Raw genomic sequence first — 21,650 nt, forward strand, 5'->3', positions numbered from 1 at the left:
TTATTATTTAAAAACTCAACACAAACATGGCTTATGGGAAACCTTGAAATCAGCCTTTTCATGCCATAACTGGGAAGGGAAAGGTAAACGATTACCTGGTGTGTATTTCTATTTAGTCTCCCTGAGTCAACGCTTTATAGAAACACGTTTTGCTGCAGCTGCAAGTTCAGTCAGATTCGATAAAAAGCTTCTGTCAACATTAGTTTTAAAGTCTTGCTACAGATTCTCAATTGGATTTATGCATAGACTTTGACTGGGCCATTTTAATATATGAATATGCATTGTTCAAAACCAGGGATCTCCAGGGTGTGGCTCTTTCGGCTCTTCAGTGACAACTAAATAATTTTTAGAATGATTTAGAAATCAGCAGTGTTTTTAAATATAAAGGTAATAACAATGATAGGTTTTCTATGGATTGTGATGCAATATCTATGTAGAAGTTCTGCTAGAGGAGCAAGGAATACTTTTTCTTTTTAATCTATTGTTTTTGCAACGTTCAAATAAAAAGAAATTAATTCTCTTTTTGCAGGCTCTGTTTTCTTTGATTGAAAATAAGAGACTTATGTAAATTTACCTTTCTTGTTTATTGTTTTCCTTATTTTATGGGTCATTTAGGTTTTGGTACTCTAGACAAAGTTTCTTCAGTAAGAGCAAAATTAAAAATGGTTCTTGGGATTGGAAAGGCTTCAGTGCCCTGATCAAAACCTCTCAGTTGTAGCTCTGGCTGCATGTTTAAAGTTTTACTTTTCCTCCCCTATTCTTCCGCAGGCTGTAAAAGGTTTTCTTCCAGGATAGTTCTTCATTTACCTGCATCCAGCTTACTATCAACTCTAACCATCTTGCCTGTCTCTGCTTAAAAGTATTCCCACAGCATGATGCTCTCATCACCATTTTTCACCAGATTTTCCTTGTAGGCCAGCCAGCAAATTCAAACATTTGTTCTTTTCTGACCAGAGCTGCTTATTTCTCATGTTTGCTGGATCCCCTCCATGGCTTGTGGCAAATGTATTTCTCTCTGCTGTATTTTAAATAGGTTCAGAAGTCTGATCTCATATTTTTAAAGAAGGAATTAATCCAAACTTAGAGGGATATCCTACTCAAAATTCAGCATCCATGACAGATTTGCATTTCTGGGTCAAGGTGTGTGTGGAGGCAGAAAAGTGTCTTTTTGTACAGTACATTTATCACTCAAGGTGTAAAGTAACAATGTAGTTCCAGTTCTACCACTTGAACCATGCTTAGTGTAGCACACACATTACCGCCGTCAGCTCTGAGCATTCAGAAGACGGCACACCCCCTGGCTGTAATGAATGTGTGCGTATATATAATTGCGTGTGTGTTTGAAGAATCCAGAAATGCTGAGGTTTGGTGTTTACCGCTGTTTTGCTGGTGAGAACAGACTGTGAGAGAGGAGGTGGGTGTCCCTGTTTGCCTGCCAGACCCAGGACATGCAGGACAAGTTGAGTTTCTCATGTGCATTTAATATCTTGGACACATGCCTGCTGTCCCTGGCAGATTATTTTGACTTTTTTTTTTAAAGGTGCCGACTCCTGTTTTGTGTTTTGTTTCATTAGCTGTTTGCTTCAGTAGGATTGCAAAATTCCAGTTTGTAATTGTCCTTTGCAAAGGAATGGTCTGGGGATTTATTTGGTTTAGAGATGAGGTACTGCTGGAATCTGTCTGCAGCAGTGTAGCTCTGATCAGATGCTTTATGAAGGCAAATCTTTGTTTTGCATGGTTAAAGACGAATGCACGAATTTAATTCAACATGGAGATGGCTGTGAGTGAGCTTTTTAGTATATATTATTTAATATGCAAAAATAATTGATGCTTTCAATTTAAATGCAACAATGCAAATAAAATTGCACCTTTATGAAAGTAAACCATTATATTTTATTATATAGGACCTATTTTAAAGTGGGTTCCCCATTTTCTCACGATATAGCATTACTACTCTCTCACCTCTGTAGTCACCCTCTAAAGATCACCTGGGCCCAGTGTGAGGCGTCTCTTGGCCAGCTGAGATACACTGTCTATGTGTTCTCAGCAAACAGTTGGGAGGGAATCTCTCAACATAAGCCGAAGAGAAAAGTTCACCTTTAGTCTGCAGGTAAAATAGCTATAAATGTTAAGGGGTTAAGAAATTAACTCAGTTACAGTAAAATTAAACAACACAACATACAGCTTTGCTGTGGAATTCCCCTTTTGCCTCTATCTCTGTATCTCTCCAACCCCCACCTCTCGACCTGTCAATCAGCTGCAGAGACGTTGGCCCAATCTCCTATCTACTGTATTGCAGATGAGCTACTGCGCGTTTACAACTTATAATGAAAGTCTATGGACAAAGACTTCCACGGCCTCAGAGTGGAAATACGTCACCAATCAGACAACATCCATGAACGAAACAAATGTTTACTCATTATTAACTATAAAATGTTTATCTTACACATCTAAAAATATATGCATTTTATTTCAGTGCCTTCTATTGGCCAGCCACCACTAGAAATCAGTTGGATTTTTGTTTGTCACACTACTGAGTATTGTGTCTTCTGACATCTTTGATACAAATCACCTTTCAGCACATTTATAACTATAGGATACGCAATTTGAATTTTAATTACCCCATCATGATGCAGCAGAACACAGTGAATTACACTCCATCGATCCTAGATGATCTCCTATTTAGAATAGAAGCACATTAGAAACAGCACACATACTCAGAAGACATGACAGGATATGATATTCCACAGGATCTTCTTCATTTTCTTACAATTTCACACATGCAATATAACTTTTTGAATATTTCAGCAACCATGGCAAGATAGGAAACGCAGTGACGGAAGCTTTGGCAAGGGTCGGCGTTTTTTGGGTCTAAATTTCAATGGTCTGACAACAACATACCTGCTTGTAAGGGAGTGGAATATGTAGTAGCCGGCTGAACAGCAGTGCACATTAACAGGTGAGGAAGGGGCAGCCCTGTACTTCCATGTGCTATATATAAACTCAACCTTTTTACATCCCTGTTGTATCATGATAGTGGTAAACAGTCCATGCTTAGCCAGGCTGCTCCTTCCAAATTAAACTTGTTCTTACAGTGTATTGTAGACTGGATATTTCTCCAACAGCTCTGGCATCCTCTATTTTAAAGGCTCTCTGATGGCTCTTATTGCCACTTAGAAACAAATAAATGAGTGTTTTATTACTGTGATTCAGCTCCTAATGGATATTTGCAACCACGTTGCAGAATAATGCATCATTAAGGAGATGGCATTGTGGTTTTCTGGCACAATGATGGAAAAGTTTGACGCAAAACTCTTTAAAAGGACAGCAGACAGGCTGTTTTATGCTGTCTACGTAGGATAAGTTTGGGCATCTCTCTCGTTAGCCTTGAACTTTTCTCTCTCTTGCTTTCACAGGCAGTACCCCTTTTTATAAATTGTAGTCAGTGTTAGAAAATAGTTCTATTTTCTGACTTCTTTACTTTTCTTCCACCTGACTGACATCTGTAAATATCCGAGACCAAGAGCTGAACCTGTCTACCAGTCAGCTAATTCGCATTCCCCTTATTAAGATCTCCTCTGAGCTTTAATTTTCACCTCACTTTAAAAGGATGAGCTCATTGTGTCACAACGTTAGCTTAAAGCCTTACCTCAACGCACTGTTAGCACTTTAAAATTGACTGTCAAAACAAAGCGATACAGACACTTTGCATCCCACACCCTCGTCTCTTCTCCTTCTGTCTCGTTCATACCTGGCCTACATCCATTCACAGTTGAATCCATCATTGTCAAAACTTTCTCTGCAATACATTCTGGAATGAGGCATTATTATTACAATCATCTGCATTATTTTGCACCTATGATAGCCATGCAGTTTATTTCAGAAATCTTTATGGACTTCCCAAAACATTAACATTGGAATTGCATTTTTTCTTGACCGAATAATGTTGTTGAAGAGTTTTTCTTTAGGTGGGGGGTTCCATATGTTCACTAGAAGACTTTGGCAAACCAGAACATAAGCACACATGCCTTCGGTTTTTGTTTATATAAATTACATAACACCAGACATAACAAAATTTACTAGAGAATAAATCAGTATACCAATAGTAAAAACTCAATAGTAAAAACATAGTTGCACATATTGTCTAAACACCACCGACTCACCAACTTGTTATACAGATAAAAATACCCATACACACCAATGTGTGCATCTGTCTGTAATGCCTTACTCCAGAAACTCAATCAAACATGTGGTGACTAGAAGAAAATGTTTCCTTTTTATCGTATCTCTGACATTTATCTACAGTAGAGACCAAAAGTTTGGACACACCTTCTCATTCAAAGAGTTTTCTTTATTTTCATGACTATGAATATTGTAGCTTCACACTGAAGGCATCAAAACTATGAATTAACACATGTGGAATTATATACTGAACAAAAAAGTGTGAAACAACTGAAAATATGTCTTATATTCTAGGTTCTTCAAAGTAGCCACCTTTTGCTTTGATTACTGCTCCACACACTCTTGGTATTCTGTTGATGAACTTCAAGAGGTAGTCACCTGAAATGGTTTTCACTTCACAGGTGTACCCTGTCAGGTTTAATAAGTGGGATTTCAAGCCTTATAAATGGGGTTGGGACCATCAGTTGTGTTGTGCAGGAGGTGGATACAGTACACAGCTGATAGTCCTACTGAATAGACTGTTAGAATTTGTATTATGGCAAGAAAAAAGCAGCTAAGTAAAGAAAAACGAGTGGCCATCATTACTTTAAGAAATGAAGGTCAGTCAGTCCGAACAATTGGGAAAACTTTGAAAGTGTCCCCAAGTGCAGTCGCAAAAACCAAGCGCTACAAAGAAACTGGCTCACATGAGGACCGCCCCAGGAATGGAAGACCAAGAGTCACCTCTGCTGCGGACGATAAGTTCATCCGAGTCACCAGCCTCAGAAATTGCAGGTTAACAGCAGCTCAGATTAGAGAACAGGTCAATGCCACACAGAGTTCTAGCAGCAGACACATCTCTAGAACAACTGTTAAGAGGAGACTGTGTGAATCAGGCCTTCATGGTAAAATAGCTGCTAGGAAACCACTGCTGAGGACAGGCAACAAGCAGAAGAGACTTGTTTGGGCTGAAGAACACAAGGAATGGACATTAGACCAGTGGAAATCTGTGCTTTGGTCTGATGAGTCCAAGTTTGAGATCTTTGGTTCCAACCACCGTGTCTTTGTGCGGCGCAGAAGAGGTGAACGGATGGACTCTACATGCCTGGTTCCCACCGTGAAGCATGGAGGGGTAGGTGTGATGGTTTGGGGGTGCTTTGCTGGTGACACTGTTGGGGATTTATTCAAAATTGAAGGCATACTGAACCAGCATGGCTACCACAGCATCTTGCAGCAGCATGCTATTCCATCCGGTTTGCGTTTAGTTGGACCATCATTTATTTTTCAACAGGACAATGACCCCAAACACACCTCCAGGCTGTGTAAGGGCTATTTGACCAAGAAGGAGAGTGATGGGGTGCTGCGCCAGATGACCTGGCCTCCACAGTCACCAGACCTAAACCCAATCGAGATGGTTTGGGGTGAGCTGGACTGCAGAGTGAAGGCAAAAGGGCCAACAAGTACTAAGCATTTCTGGGAACTCCTTCAAGACTGTTGGAAAACCATTTCAGGTGACTACCTCTTGAAGCTCATCAACAGAATGCCAGGAGTGTGCGGAGCTGTAATAAAAGCAAAAGGTGGCTACTTTGAAGAACCTAGAATATAAGACATATTTTCAGTTGTTTCACACTTTTTTGTTCAGTATATAATTCCACATGTGTTAATTCATAGTTTTGATGCCTTCAGTGTGAAGCTACAATATTCATAGTCATGAAAATAAAGGAAACTCTTTGAATGAGAAGGTGTGTCCAAACTTTTGGTTTGTACTGTATTTCTTCACTAAGAAGTGCATGGCAGATTACTGTTAGCACTTACTCACTGCCAACCACAGCTGTTTCACCACCGTATGTGTCTGTCATCCATTTTTATCAGGAAAACAGCATCATTTGCTTTCAGCAGCTGGTGACAGGAAGACATGAGACCAGCAGTCATAAGGAGCAGTTTTCCAGCATAATGACTCGCTTGGTTAGAGTGATGGCAGAACTCAGCAAGACCTCAGAAATCTGAAGAGGAACCAAATGAAGAGGCTGGAGCAGCTTACCTCTGGAACTGAACAGTTAAAATGCTGTTCGGGATATAAATATTATATAAATTATCTCATTTAATTGAGCCCCCAAAATCTCACCCCTTATATTGTAGGAGGACATCAATTTGTAGGATGTAGAAGTAATTCCAAGTTCCCTGTTTACATCTCACTTTCTAACTTTAAATGGGGTTAGAAAAACTGCTCACCTACATATGGTCTGCCTCCGATTTACAGCAAAGGTTTTACTGACTTTCTGGCAAAAAAGATTTTGTTCTAAAGTAGTGATTAAATAGCTTTAAATTCACAGTATATGAAATGTAGATCAAAATGAAATATAACAGTTATAAAATTCTTGATTTTAATTTTACAACTTTAGAATTTATAGGTGGAATTTTACTAAATCTGATCATTTTAATTTGGATTGTCTTGTTTGTTAACATAGTGCACTTGTACCATTTTTAAAGTCAACCACTCGAGCCATCTTTAGCAGGTATGGGCTTACATGATGAAGCCGGCGTAAAGGAAGATGGCTCTGTTCGGATAGGTCACTTCACACCTACTCACCATCTTGACTCTGATTACCCCCCTTAGGCGCTCAATAACTTAACTCAATAGCAACTCAATAGCAGCAGGTCAAGCGACCTTTCCGCATTAACCGTTGCATGTCTTGTCAAAGATCTTTTTGTTGCCATTCAACAGGACACATACAACAGCCTTACTTCGACTTTTCCACGGTGCCCAAACCAGCCCCCCCCCCCCCCCCCCCCGTTTTTCTTTCATTTTACTGTAATTACAATGATACTAAATGTGTAATCTAAACATGTTCAGGCAAAAACTGCTAAAGTATAAATGACAGAACGTATTCTACAAGAAAGCCGTTGATTTGTAAAGTCCGCTTTTGATGGTTCGTGCAGGGTTGCCAAATCTCACTCTTATTAGTGTGACGCTGACACTTTTTCTCTCCTTCTGACACTTTCAATTTGCCTGGGCAAATCTCACCCCATATTACAGAAACACTTTTTTATTCACAGCTGTCTGCCATCGGTCATTCTAAACACAAGGGCAGTTTTAAGCAGCTCTTTGTTTTATAGGCAGGTCTCTCCACCAATAAATTCATATATCTGAAACTACGGGAGGGACCGAGGCCTCTGCAGCTGCAAACTGGGAACAGAAATAGCAGTTGGCTAATAGCTATGCTTATTAGCTTTACATAGCTAATTAAACATGATGAACACTGTTTTTTATTTTAACTGGTAATTACTATTACTTTGATCAGAAGCCTTATTTTTATTTGATCTATATTTAAATATGTGTTTTATTGTGCAAACTCCACATTTTCCCATCACAGTCACCTTGATGTTAGCTTTTTTTTTTATCAGTTTGATTTTAAAAACCTTTAAATTGATTAGTCCATTCTATTAGCATGGGTTATAATTACAATAGCTAAACTGGAAGCCTTTGGTATTTACTGTTTAGTAAAAAGAAAGAAAAGAAATCTAGATCTGCACTAAAGGAAATCTCCACGCAGTTCAACTGCTGACCCTATTACCCTTTCTCCCTCGAAACTCTATTTTCATAGCTCATTAGCGCCCCAAAGAGTGATTGCGTTTGTTATTTTGAGCCTTGTTCTCTTCTAACATCGATCTTTCTCTGCTCAGCTGTCTGTTTCAGCCTTCACATTTTACCTCTTTTTTTTTCCCATCTCTCCATCCCAGTCTGGTGGTGGTGGGCTGCTGCAGACTGCTGTAGATGGTCATGATTACTCCAGACATCAGGAGGGGGAGGAGGGTCTGTCTGGAGCACTCAAAGGGCAACTGGATGCCTCATCCTTTCCTTTTGCACTCTTTCTTTCTTGCTTTCTTACTTTCTTTTTCTTTCTTTCTAGAACTGCCAAGTACTGTCTATTTAGATGACAATTATTGAAATAGCCAACTGTTCATTAACACTTTAAAGGAAGAAAAAATCTGAGAGAGAAATAGTTGGAATGAAATAGTTTAGACAGAGACTAATGCTATTGCCGCCTTCTTAGAGCAAATAGTTGCATCAAAACAATGAAATGAAGCATGTGCTTATGATTTTTTCCAAGCATAAAGTGCTGGCTAGATCTAATGGAGCACCTTGTAAAGATGTGTAGAAAGCCTTGAAATATATTCATGTTTTATTGCTTTACCATGTCACACCAACAGAAGTAGCAGTATAGTAGGAGATAACTGAGGCATGCCAAATGGACAACAACTAATGGTCTACTGTAGCGTTCCACAAGGTTGGAGCATACCAAGAAAGGAATCTTTGACTGTTCCTCTTTGCATAATCTCTCCAGATGAGCCAGTCCTGTTATGCTCACTTGCCGCACATACCTCTTCTTGCACGTCTTTAACAATAAAATCACTGTAAATATTAGTGACACTGAAAAGTTTGATGTGTCTCTCTGTAGCCAGCCGACCAACACTTTCCTCCCACTCTGTTCACCAGAGTGACATTATGAGCAGTTCAGTCAGTGTAACTGGACTGTATGTCTGAGTGTGTGAGAAAAAGAGTGACAGAATAAAGTGCTGTTTCACCTATCAGTGGGGAAGAAGGGAATTAAACCATTGTCCCCTAATTACAGCATCTCTTGTGTTGAAGGTGGCAGATGTTAATCTTGGCACACTTTTACAGCCCCTGGATTATTGCATGGATGTACAGGTCCTTCTCAAAATATTAGCATATTGTGATAAAGTTCATTATTTTCCATAATGTCATGATGAAAATTTAACATTCATATATTTTAGATTCATTGCACACTAACTGAAATATTTCAGGTCTTTTATTGTCTTAATACGGATGATTTTGGCATACAGCTCATGAAAACCCAAAATTCCTATCTCACAAAATTAGCATATTTCATCCCACCAATAAAAAAAAGTGTTTTTAATACAAAAAACATCAACCTTCAAATAATCATGTACAGTTATGCACTCAATACTTGGTCGGGAATCCTTTTGCAGAAATGACTGCTTCAGTGCGGCGTGGCATGGAGGCAATCAGCCTGTGGCACTGCTGAGGTCTTATGGAGGCCCAGGATGCTTCGATAGCGGCCTTTAGCTCATCCAGAGTGTTGGGTCTTGAGTCTCTCAACGTTCTCTTCACAATATCCCACAGATTCTCTATGGGGTTCAGGTCAGGAGAGTTGGCAGGCCAATTGAGCACAGTGATACCATGGTCAGTAAACCATTTACCAGTGGTTTTGGCACTGTGAGCAGGTGCCAGGTCGTGCTGAAAAATGAAATCTTCATCTCCATAAAGCTTTTCAGCAGATGGAAGCATGAAGTGCTCCAAAATCTCCTGATAGCTAGCTGCATTGACCCTGCCCTTGATAAAACACAGTGGACCAACACCAGCAGCTGACACGGCACCCCAGACCATCACTGACTGTGGGTACTTGACACTGGACTTCTGGCATTTTGGCATTTCCTTCTCCCCAGTCTTCCTCCAGACTCTGGCACCTTGATTTCCGAATGACATGCAGAATTTGCTTTCTTCCGAAAAAAGTACTTTGGACCACTGAGCAACAGTCCAGTGCTGCTTCTCTGTAGCCCAGGTCAGGCGCTTCTGCCGCTGTTTCTGGTTCAAAAGTGGCTTGACCTGGGGAATGCGGCACCCGTAGCCCATTTCCTGCACACGCCTGTGCACGGTGGCTCTGGATGTTTCTACTCCAGACTCAGTCCACTGCTTCCGCAGGTCCCCCAAGGTCTGGAATCGGCCCTTCTCCACAATCTTCCTCAGGGTCCGGTCACCTCTTCTCGTTGTGCAGCGTTTTCTGCCACACTTTTTCCTTCCCACAGACTTCCCACTGAGGTGCCTTGATACAGCACTCTGGGAACAGCGTATTCGTTCAGAAATGTCTTTCTGTGTCTTACCCTCTTGCTTGAGGGTGTCAATAGTGGCCTTCTGGACAGCAGTCAGGTCCACAGTCTTACCCATGATTGGGGTTTTGAGTGATGAACCAGGCTGGGAGTTTTAAAGGCCTCAGGAATCTTTTGCAGGTGTTTAGAGTTAACTCGTTGATTCAGATGATTAGGTTCATAGCTCGTTTAGAGACCCTTTTAATGATATGCTAATTTTGTGCATAACTGTACATGATTATTTGAAGGTTGACGTTTTTTGTATTAAAAACACTTTTCTTTTATTAGTCGGATGAAATATGCTAATTTTGTGCATAACTGTACATGATTATTTGAAGGTTGACGTTTTTTGTATTAAAAACACTTTTCTTTTATTGGTCGGATGAAATATGCTAATTTTGTGAGATATTAATTTTGGGTTTTCATGAGCTGTATGCCAAAATCATCCGTATTAAGACAATAAAAGACCTGAAATATTTCAGTTAGTGTGCAATGAATCTAAAATATATGAATGTTAAATTTTCATCATGACATTATGGAAAATAATGAACTTTATCACAATATGCTAATATTTTGAGAAGGACCTGTATATACACACCACACACACACACACTGCTGGTGAGTCCATGAGTCTGATAAAATGTGGTCATTAACCTTTAAATTCATTTAACGGCTACTGCTTCTGGTTGTTTTGAATAGCTATCAGCTCTCTGTCTTTGTCTCTGTCCCGTGCATCTCTTGTGCGGTGTTAGTGATAGTAGTTTCCTTTACTATAGGAAACAAAATGCCCATTCAGTCGGCCTGCTCTGTAGCAGGATTCATGAAAATGCTATGACATTACTGACTGTGTTGTGACTCAAAGTAATGGAAAAGCTGAAAAGCTGTCAGGATTTGTATGGGTGTATGACAAGCCTGCCTTTGTTCTCTTGTTTGTAGCGTGATTGAGACAAGTTTAACTATTTCGGTGAATATTAGATTTGAAAAATCAACAAAATCTATTAATGAATTAAATCAAGCATTAATTCAATTCAATTCAGTTTATTTATATAGCGCCAATTCACAACACATGTCGTCTCAAGGTTCTTCACAACAGTCAGGTTCATACATTCCAATTAATCGTAATCATTGAACAGTTCAGTCAGATTCAGTTTTTTATTCAAATTGGATAAAAAGTTTTTCTGTCTAAGGAAACCCAGCAGATTGCATCCAGTCAGTGACTTGCAGCATTCACTCCTCCTGGATGAGCATGTAGAGACAGTGGACAGTCACTGGTGTTGACTTTGCAGCAATCCCTCATACTGAGCATGCATGTAGCGACAGTGGAGAGGAAAAACTCCCTTTTAACAGGAAGAAACCTCCAGCAGAACCAGAACCAGGCTCAGTGTGAGCGGCCATCTGCCACGACTGACTGGAGGTTTGAGAGAACAGAGCAGAGACACAAAGAGAACAAAGAAGCACTGATCCAGGAGTACTTTCTATGGGAAGGAAAAGTAAATGTTAATGGATGTAGCTCCTTTAGTCGTTTCATCTAGAAAGAAAGAACAGATAAACTCTGAGCCAGTTTTCAAGGTTAGAGTCTGAAAGAGAGAACATAGAGTTAGTCACAGTAGAAGCTCAGTCAGTAGCTATGTCTAGGAGAGAAAGGGTTAAATACTGAAAGACAGGGCTATGTGGATCATTGGTGGCAGATCAGCATTACTGTTATTAATCAGCATAATGTAAACACACCATTGATTATACTGAACAAAAAACACACAAAGACAAAACCTTGTTGCTACACTAGTTCTGCTGTATTACTACAGATTACAGACATTTTCAGACTAGGATAGAACATTACAAAACATGATCTAAACTCATTAAAATTAAAGGTCTCTCAGTAACCTATAGAATGTTTTTTATTGGCCTATTCTGAAATCCAACCCATCTGAAACATTTAACACCAACACCACCACTACAGGAAGAACTAAATGCCTTACTGTTGTCCAAAATTGGACTGTTCTTCTGCTCATCTGTTCCCAATTTGCCTGTCTCTCAGCTGACGTAGAAATTTCTTCACAAACATCACAAATTTAGCATAAATGGTGCTCTGAGACCGGAAGGCTGTCTGTGTTGGCTTTGTGGTTAGATTTTATGGTGGTTCCACAAAAATAGATAAATGCAACGAAGTTTAGGCCTACAATGCAAACAAAAATATTTTTATCGCAATCAAATCTTTGATTAGTCCTCTCTGACCCGGTCAGGTAAGGCTTCTTGATAGATTCTCTGGTTCTGTTTGAGAGCAAACACGGCTGTTTATTGGGCATCCATGACTTTCGGGGAGATGTCAGGAGGAACTGAACAGGCATAGATAAAAAAACTTTATTTGCACTTAAAAAAAAGACATATATTTGCTTCATATTTTTATGGTCTCGGAATACATTAAAAGTTATTTTGACTGAATCTATGGTACAGCATGAGCATTTTAAAAAGAACTGAAGAAAAGCAGGTCTTGTAGGTGAAAGGTTAAATGTGATTTATTTGCCTGCATTACCTTATACTTCCTTTTTTTAACCTTGTTCTATTTCTCCTTCTTTTCCCCATCTGTCTTCTCTAGTTGGGATGTCCTGAGTCAATCCTCCGGTCCCAGAGAGCAGTTTGCCGATGGGACCTGCTGCTCCACCATGAGCTTACAAGATGGCGGCTGCAGCTACGCCAGCAGCGCCAATCTGGCCACCATTACAGGCAGCATGCGGCGTCGCCTGGAGGACCAGGAGTTTTCCCTGCGCGTCTATCCGGGCTCACTGGCTGAGGGTACAATTTACTGCCCCGTCAGTGCCCGCAAAAACACCACCGCTGCTGAAGCCATCGAGTGCCTCATTGAGCGGTTGCACCTGGATCGCACCAAATGCTATGTGTTGGCTGAGGTAAAGGAGTTTGGCGGGGAGGAATGGATCCTCAACCCTGGGGACTGCCCAGTTCAGCGCATGATGCTGTGGCCAAGAACGGCCCTGGAGAATCGCAGTGGCTTGGGCAGCGGTGAAGACTATCGCTTTCTGCTGCGAGAGAAAAATCTAGATGGATCTATTCATTATGGTGGCAGCTTGCAGATGTGGCTGCGGGTGACCGAGGAACGGCGGCGGATGGTGGAACGGGGTTTCCTACCTCAGCCTGCAGGGAACGATCCGCCATCTGATCTGTGCGCTCTTCCAGAGCTGACGGAGCGCGCCCTTCTGGAAAGCCTGCGCGCTCGTTTCAGGCAGGAGAAGATCTACACTTACGTTGGGAGTATTCTTATTGTGATTAACCCTTTCCAATTCTTGCCCATCTATAATCCTAAATACGTCAAACTATACGACAACCATACGCTTGGAAAGCTAGAGCCGCACATCTATGCTGTGGCAGACGTGGCATACCATGCTATGTTGCAGCGACGGAAAAACCAGTGCATCGTGATTTCTGGCGAAAGTGGATCGGGGAAAACTCAGAGCACCAACTTCCTTATTCATCACCTGACAGCTCTAAGCCAAAAGGGTTTTGCCAGTGGTGTGGAGCAGATTATCCTGGGAGCAGGACCAGTTTTAGAGGTAAGGATCTTAATCTAAACATCTGCATGACCAAATCAATCATTGTTTCTCCCAGGTTTGTTCTCAAGAAATCTATCATTTTATGGCAGTATTTGTTATCTGTCTAGATTACTTTTTTTTTTTTGCTGCTTATTCTTTGGTTCTTTTTCATTGTTCATAATTTCACCTTTCGTCACTGTTTGAACTAACTTTAAAGTGGTAACTGCTGCATATGCCTTACTGATAACAGTGTCACCAAATTTAAAGTAACATTTAAACCATTGGTGTCCAATTTCCTTGCTTGAGGGCCTGTGTCTTGAATATTTTAGCAAGGTGCTTCCTCCAGCACTGCTGATTTAAATGTCTGCATTACTTCACTATTTCTTCAAAGTCTGCACAGGCCTGGTAATAACCCATAAATTTGATTCAGGTGCTCTGAACCAGAAAAACATCTGAAACATGCAGGAAATAGGTCCTCAAAGACGGAAATTAGAAATCACTGGGGGTGTAATGATGCATCCAACTTCATAGATGAAAGGATACACAATATTAGTTTCACAAGAACTAGACGAGATATTAGCAATATTTTTGACAAATGGAAGTAAGTTTTGTGTGTTTTTAAATAATTTGTATATAATGTAAAATATATCCATAACTTGCATTTTGTTTTTCCCTAATTCTAAGTTGCTCCTCCTGCAATTTAATTCTATGTCAGGTGTTCTCTATAGGTGTAACGAGCTTTGACCGCCCAATCACATCACAGCAGGTTGTTAGCACAACGGAACTGACATCTCCAAAAACGTTGGAGGAATTTCGTAATTAAGCCATATCTTGATAAACCAAGCAGATATTTCAAGTTTACACAGCTACATTCTCGCCTAAAACTTCAAGCGACAATAATTCGTAGGATAGGGTGGGCATTACTCACTAGGCAATTGAGGCTATACTGCCCTCTGCAGTCCCCTTAGTGAACTGTATGTGATATATAGTGCTTACCACTGAGACTGAAATATTCAGCCAGTTAGCATTGTTGGTTAAATTTTTTTAAAACGATGCTTCGATGCAGGAAATTTTGCGTCAAAGTTTAATTGTTGCAGCCCAAATACATCGATTTGTGGAAAGAAAAAGAAATTCTGAAAGAAATCTTATGAGAAGTCAGTGCTTTTTTTAGCTCATGTGACCAGGCATGGCATGGATTATAGAAATGTCTGGTCAAAACTGAAATGCCTTTATAGTAAAACCTACAGTTGGCCCCAGCTTTACCACATATAACTGGTTTATTTATATTACATGACCTAGAAATGCTTTCCAGATTCTGCATTGAGAAAAAAACAAAACAAATGGTATGCTCCCTAATCCCCTCAGGATTATAAATCAACAATGGATTATGGATTATGGATTTTCATTTGGAATTTCATGTTTTGGTGAAGGTCTGTTGAAGGACTAAATGTTCTCTTCATCCCAGCGGCTGTGAGTCTTTGTGGACCTCCTACGTACAGCTATATCCCTCTGCAGCTGTCAGGGTGTATGGTCATGTCATGTCAACATAACTTGACATGACATGTTGGCACCATGTGCATCCTATGTGAAGGCTACAGTTTTATTTGCCTCATATAGAGATGTATAAATTGGATGAATGAAATATACATTTCTGAGAGGAACCTCTTGCACAATAACAGATGGTTTGTTTTACACAAGTGTGAAATAAGCTGTCAGAAGTTAAATGCCAGGGGTGACAGACAGAGAGGCTTGTTTTGATAAAAGCACAGATACAGGAACATTACAGTACTCTCTGAGGAACTGGGCTCTGCTTAGACACTTGTGGAGAGCTGTGGGTGGGAGCATGACTGTGTCCCATGTAATCACGTCTCCATCAATCACCTGTCTGACCAAGGTGTGAAAAGCAAGGTGCACTGGGGAAGAGTTACATGCCTAAAAAACGGCAAAGGGAGGTTTTGTGACACTGCAATTTATTTCTGGTTGTAGTTTGGTAATATGACCCTATCGGGGCACCTAATACAAAAAATCAATCTACATCCTCCTAAAAGAAGTGTTTGCACTTTCTAGTTTAGAGATAAAGGAAATTGGTTTTTGTGTCTTCGAGCTTTTCTGTAAGGACACCATGGCTAGTTTAGACTTGTCTATGAAACTATGTCTGAGTCACTTAGAATAAAAATAAAACAAATCCAATTTTCAGAGCTTCAAAAACTGTGAGATGATGATAGGTCAGATTCAGAGAGTATAAAAATAATCAAAGAGCCTGACACAGCACTGTTTGTCAGTTTTTGTTAAGCAGCCTAATTTAAGTGTCAGTCTGTAATAAAAATTTACAGTGCCTTTTAAATTTTTTCACAGCCAGGTATACTGAGCAGCAGAGAGACTGAGAGAAAGGTTTAAATGCAAAGAAATTAGCGACCACTAAAGTAGGAGTAGAGTCTAGCTATATTTCAGTGATATGGGAAATGGCAAATGTTAAACAACTCTGAACTTTAGGAACCATAAATATATAAAAATGATGCTTACCAACACAGAAACCATTAATAATTGCTAAATTAGGTCAAAAATTAAGACTCAGAGTGACACTAAATGAAGAGTCATTTGGGAGCGCTCCAGGGGAGCTGTGCCAAAAGAGCAAAATTTTCGAAAAGAACTGGACCTCCCATCACTACTTGAAGGAGAACTGCAGCAAAAACTGGCATCTTGAACTCATCTTGGACCAGCTTTCCATTAAAAACCAATAGCCACCATTTACATTCCAACCAGTTGTCTTGAAGGCATATCACAGACGTAAAAGTGTGAAGTTTCTCTGATGTCTAGTGGGGCTTTAACTAGACTCGTGTGGTTTAGTTAAATGAGACCAAGACTGCTTTTTGCATCTCTTCATGTGGGGTTAGAATGAAACAAGGAATAAACATAAAGAAAACCTCCTGACGCCCACTGTTGGGTATGGCGGAACATGTGGTATGCTGTGGGCTTTTTCTCTTCCAAAGGCCCTGGGAATCTTGAGCACATGACATCACAGACACATTGAACCACCAGAAAGGTTTAATTTAAAATTGTGTCGTCTTTGCCATATAACTGAAAATAGGTCTTTCAGCTTGAATGCTCCAAGTTAAATGTATGCTCATTGTGTAGTCAAAGCAGCCCTGACCAGTCATGACAAGGGCTAGGAAAAAGATCATCTGAGGATGTTTAATACCAAGAGGTAAGTACAGATGCTTCTGGCTCTTCGGTTTATAAATAAGGATCCCCGTGGATTTGTCTTATTTCCTGAACATGTTATGAGATTTCATTAGACAGGTATGTGGCTAATTGGAAGGCAGGTTTTAGAGGTTTTTAATATTTAACTGTGCTGTTTCGTGCTGTAACCATTCAAAAATAAATGGGAAGGATGGAACTCGCATAAATCCACAATCCCCTGTGTAAAACAGCTGCGTGCAGAGATAAATACGAGGTGGTGTGAATGTCTAGGAGCCCAACATGGTTCTCGAAGAATCGTATAACTGGGGTAAACAAATGACATTTAGCACAAGCACATGACTGGTGAAGTGAACCAGCTGAATTCTCGGATTTCCGCAAGTTGTAATGGCAATTGCTGAATCGTGCTTCGGTCAGATGCTGCTGCTCCGCCGAAGCTCTGTGGGAGTTTGCTTCTCAGCCTGAGGCAATCAGGCTGAAAATATGAGGTCACCAAGCCTTATTAAATCCAATTCAAATGAATCCATGATGAAGTAATAAAACTCTGGGCACTTTGGTAGCTCCAATATGGAGAATAATAGTTTTAGCTTCTTTCAGTTGAACAGTTTAAAGCTACTGTATGTGATACAGATCTCAATATAATTTTTTATACGGCTATCAAACTATTTATGTTGTGTATACAGGTCCTTCTCAAAATATTAGCATATTGTGATAAAGTTCATTATTTTCCATAATGTAACGATGAAAATTTAACATTCATATATTTTAGATTCATTGCACACTAACTGAAATATTTCAGGTCTTTTATTGTCTTAATACGGATGATTTTGGCATACAGCTCATGAAAACCCAAAATTCCTATCTCACAAAATTAGCATATCATTAAAAGGGTCTCTAAACGAGCTATGGACCTAATCATCTGAATCAGAATCAGAATCAGAATCAGAAAAGCTTTATTGCCAAGTACGTTTTTGGACATACAAGGAATTTGTTTTGGCGTAGTCGGTGCAATACAATACAAATTAAACAGTACAAACATATCTACAATATAATATAAATATAAGTGCACAGTTTTAAGTGAGTGAGAGTAAATATAGAGCAGTATAAGATGCAAGAGCAATACAACAGTGCAGGTGATCATTGTGCAAGTATGGCAGTGCAAGTAAGCAGGAGTCCAAGCTGAGCGTTAATGTAACGCATAGAGTTACAGGTTACAGGTGTCCTGTCAGCAAAAAAAGGGGGGGTGTGGGGGAAAGGGGGAATGTCAGGGTGGTTTCCGGGCTTTGTTAACCAGGCTGGTGGCAGATGGGAAAAAACTGTTCTTGTGGCGTGAGGTTTTGGTCTGGATGGACCGCAGCCTCCTGCCAGAGGGGAGAGTCTCAAAGAGTCTGTGACCGGGGTGGGAGGGATCAGCCAGAATCTTCCCTGCCCGCTTCAGGGTCCTGGAGGTGTACAGTTCCTGGAGCGACAGTAGACTGCAGCCAATCACCTTCTCAGCAGACCGAATGACACGCTGCAGCCTGCCCTTATCCTTGGCTGTAGCAGCGGCGTACCAGATGGTGATGGAGGAGGTGAGGATGGACTCAATGATGGCTGTGTAGAAGTGCACCATCATAGTCTTTGGCAGGTTGAATTTCTTCAGCTGCCGCAGGAAGAACATCCTCTGCTGGGCTTTCTTGATGAGGGAGCTGATGTTTGGCTCCCACTTGAGATCCTGGGAGATGATGGTTCCCAGGAAGCGGAAAGATTCCACAGTGTCAATTGTGGAGTCACAGAGGGTGATGGGGGCAGGTGGGGCTGGGTTCTGCCTGAAGTTCACAACCATCTCCACTGTCTTTAGAGCGTTGAGCTCAAGGTTGTTCTGGCTGCACCAGTCCAACAGATGGTCCACCTCCCATCTGTATGCGGACTCGTCACCATCAGAGATGAGTCCGATCAGGGTGGTGTCGTCCGCAAACTTCAGAAGCTTGACAGACTGGTGACTGGAGGTGCAGCTGTTGGTGTACAGGGAGAAGAGCAGAGGAGAGAGAACACAGCCTTGGGGGGAACCGGTGCTGATGGTCAGGGAGTCAGAGACGTGCTTCCCCAGCCTCACGCGCTGCTTCCTGTCAGACAGGAAGTCAGTGATCCACCTGCAGGTGGAGTCGGGCACACTCAGCTGGGAGAGCTTCTCTGAATCAACGAGTTAACTCTAAACACCTGCAAAAGATTCCTGAGGCCTTTAAAACTCCCAGCCTGGTTCATCACTCAAAACCCCAATCATGGGTAAGACTGCCGACCTGACTGCTGTCCAGAAGGCCACTATTGACACCCTCAAGCAAGAGGGTAAGACACAGAAAGAAATTTCTGAATGAATAGGCTGTTCCCAGAGTGCTGTATCAAGGCACCTCAGTGGGAAGTCTGTGGGAAGGAAAAAGTGTGGCAGAAAACGCTGCACAACGAGAAGAGTTGACCGGACCCTGAGGAAGATTGTGGAGAAGGGCCGATTCCAGACCTTGGGGGACCTGAGGAAGCAGTGGACTGAGTCTGGAGTAGAAACATCCAGAGCCACCGTGCACAGGCGTGTGCAGGAAATGGGCTACAGGTGCCGCATTCCCCAGGTCAAGCCACTTTTGAACCAGAAACAGCGGCAGAAACGCCTGACCTGGGCTACAGAGAAGCAGCACTGGACTGTTGCTCAGTGGTCCAAAGTACTTTTTTCAGATGAAAGCAAATTCTGCATGTCATTCGGAAATCAAGGTGCCAGAGTATGGAGGAAGACTGGGGAGAAGGAAATGCCAAAATGCCAGAAGTCCAGTGTCAAGTACCCACAGTCAGTGATGGTCTGGGGTGCCGTGTCAGCTGCTGGTGTTGGTCCACTGTGTTTTATCAAGGGCAGGGTCAATGCAGCTAGCTATCAGGAGATTTTGGAGCACTTCATGCTTCCATCTGCTGAAAAGCTTTATGGAGATGAAGATTTCATTTTTCAGCACAACCTGGCACCTGCTCACAGTGCCAAAACCACTGGTAAATGGTTTACTGACCATGGTATCACTGTGCTCAATTGGCCTGCCAACTCTCCTGACCTGAACCCCATAGAGAATCTGTGGGATATTGTGAAGAGAACGTTGAGAGACTCAAGACCCAACACTCTGGATGAGCTAAAGGCCGCTATCGAAGCATCCTGGGCCTCCATAAGACCTCAGCAGTGCCACAGGCTGATTGCCTCCATGCCACGCCGCATTGAAGCAGTCATTTCTGCAAAAGGATTCCCGACCAAGTATTGAGTGCATAACTGTACATGATTATTTGAAGGTTGACGTTTTTTGTATTAAAAACACTTTTCTTTTATTGGTCGGATGAAATATGCTAATTTTGTGAGATAGGAATTTTGGGTTTTCATGAGCTGTATGCCAAAATCATCCGTATTAAGACAATAAAAGACCTGAAATATTTCAGTTAGTGTGCAATGAATCTAAAATATATGAATGTTAAATTTTCATCATTACATTATGGAAAATAATGAACTTTATCACAATATGCTAATATTTTGAGAAGGACCTGTATAACTGCATTTACCATACATGTTACCTAATTTTTCAGATCAGTTATAGACTTTGCTGCAGACTAAAGGAGCATCTTCTTGGAGCTTTGCTGAGCAAACAAATGGATAAGCTCATCTGAACAAACCCACAGGGTGTAAAGTAATTTTTCAGTAGTTGAAAATGGTAGCAGATGTTAAGACAGACATTTTAACCGTTCTTTTATCAGGAAAGGGGTCTCTGTAGAAAAAGAAAACATATTTCAGGAGGAAGTATGTCTCACTGGCAGCAGAGGCTGTGGTCGGGCTCTGGGTTGGGAACATTTGTATAGGAGCCTGTAAACTCAGATAAGTCATTCTTTTCGGTTTCACTTTAGAAGCTTACTGCCAAATGGATAAATCGCGGGAGGGAGGTGGATCCAGCACATGAGTGAAATATTATTTTTTTCAACCATGCACTTTAGAAATGCCTTTTAAATCAGAGCTTGCACGCCTTCCTTGTTGGATTGACATAATTAAAAAGTGAATTAAGTGGCACCAAGGGGTGCGCTGTTAGGCATCCAGTTAGGACTACTTTTCTCTGTTCAAAGCCTTAAAATTAATATTTCTTCATGTTCAAAGGGAAATAAAACCAGAAAAAAACAGGTCTTTGGAGAATGTGAATGGAAGGAAATTTAACCATTGTATGTATTGGGAATTTATTGCTTTTAGCTGTAGGTTGCAAATATGATGCAGAACTCTTCTTTAAACTTACAGTCTTTTCCTCTCTGCAATTTGGCTTTGGTGTTTTCAGCCTGCCTTAGTCCATCTAATTTAATCTCAGTATAAATCCAACAGTTCTGTGAAGACCTTAGACATTCATTAGAGAACATTAATGAACAAACAGCATCATGAAGACCAAGGAACGCACCAGACAGGTTAGGGGGAAAGTTGTGGAGAAGTTTAAGGCAGGGTTGGGTTATAAAACAATTTCCCAAGCTTGAGCATTTCATGGAGCACTGTGTGAGCATTAATCAGAGAAGCAGAACTCTGAACATACAGGGGTTGGACAATGAAACTGAAACAGCTGTCATTTTAGTGTGGGAGGTTTCATGGCTAAATTGGACCAGCCTGGTAGCCAGTCTTCATTGATTGCACATTGCACCAGTAAGAGCAGAGTGTGAAGGTTCAATTAGCAGGGTAAGAGCACAGTTTTGCTCAAAATATTGAAATGCACACAACATTATGGGTGACATACCAGAGTTCAAAAGAGGACAAACTGTTGGTGCACGTCTTGCTGGCGCATCTGTGACCAAGACAGCAAGTCTTTGTGATGTATC

General features: G+C 41.0%; 1 protein-coding gene across 1 annotated transcript in view; it reads left to right on the forward strand.

The window, feature by feature from the left end:
• LOC124880401 (unconventional myosin-IXAa-like) overlaps positions 1-21,650 on the forward strand; it is a 194,574-nt gene that overhangs the window by 29,482 nt on the left and 143,442 nt on the right. Inside the window, exon 2 of the mRNA XM_047385494.1 lies at positions 12,665-13,634. Coding sequence (XP_047241450.1) covers positions 12,732-13,634 — 903 coding nt within the window. The 5' untranslated portion in view covers positions 12,665-12,731. The remainder of the gene's footprint in view (positions 1-12,664; positions 13,635-21,650) is intronic.

This window comes from Girardinichthys multiradiatus, chromosome 2 (assembly GCF_021462225.1).
Source record: "Girardinichthys multiradiatus isolate DD_20200921_A chromosome 2, DD_fGirMul_XY1, whole genome shotgun sequence".
Classification (NCBI taxonomy): Eukaryota; Metazoa; Chordata; class Actinopteri; order Cyprinodontiformes; family Goodeidae; genus Girardinichthys; species Girardinichthys multiradiatus.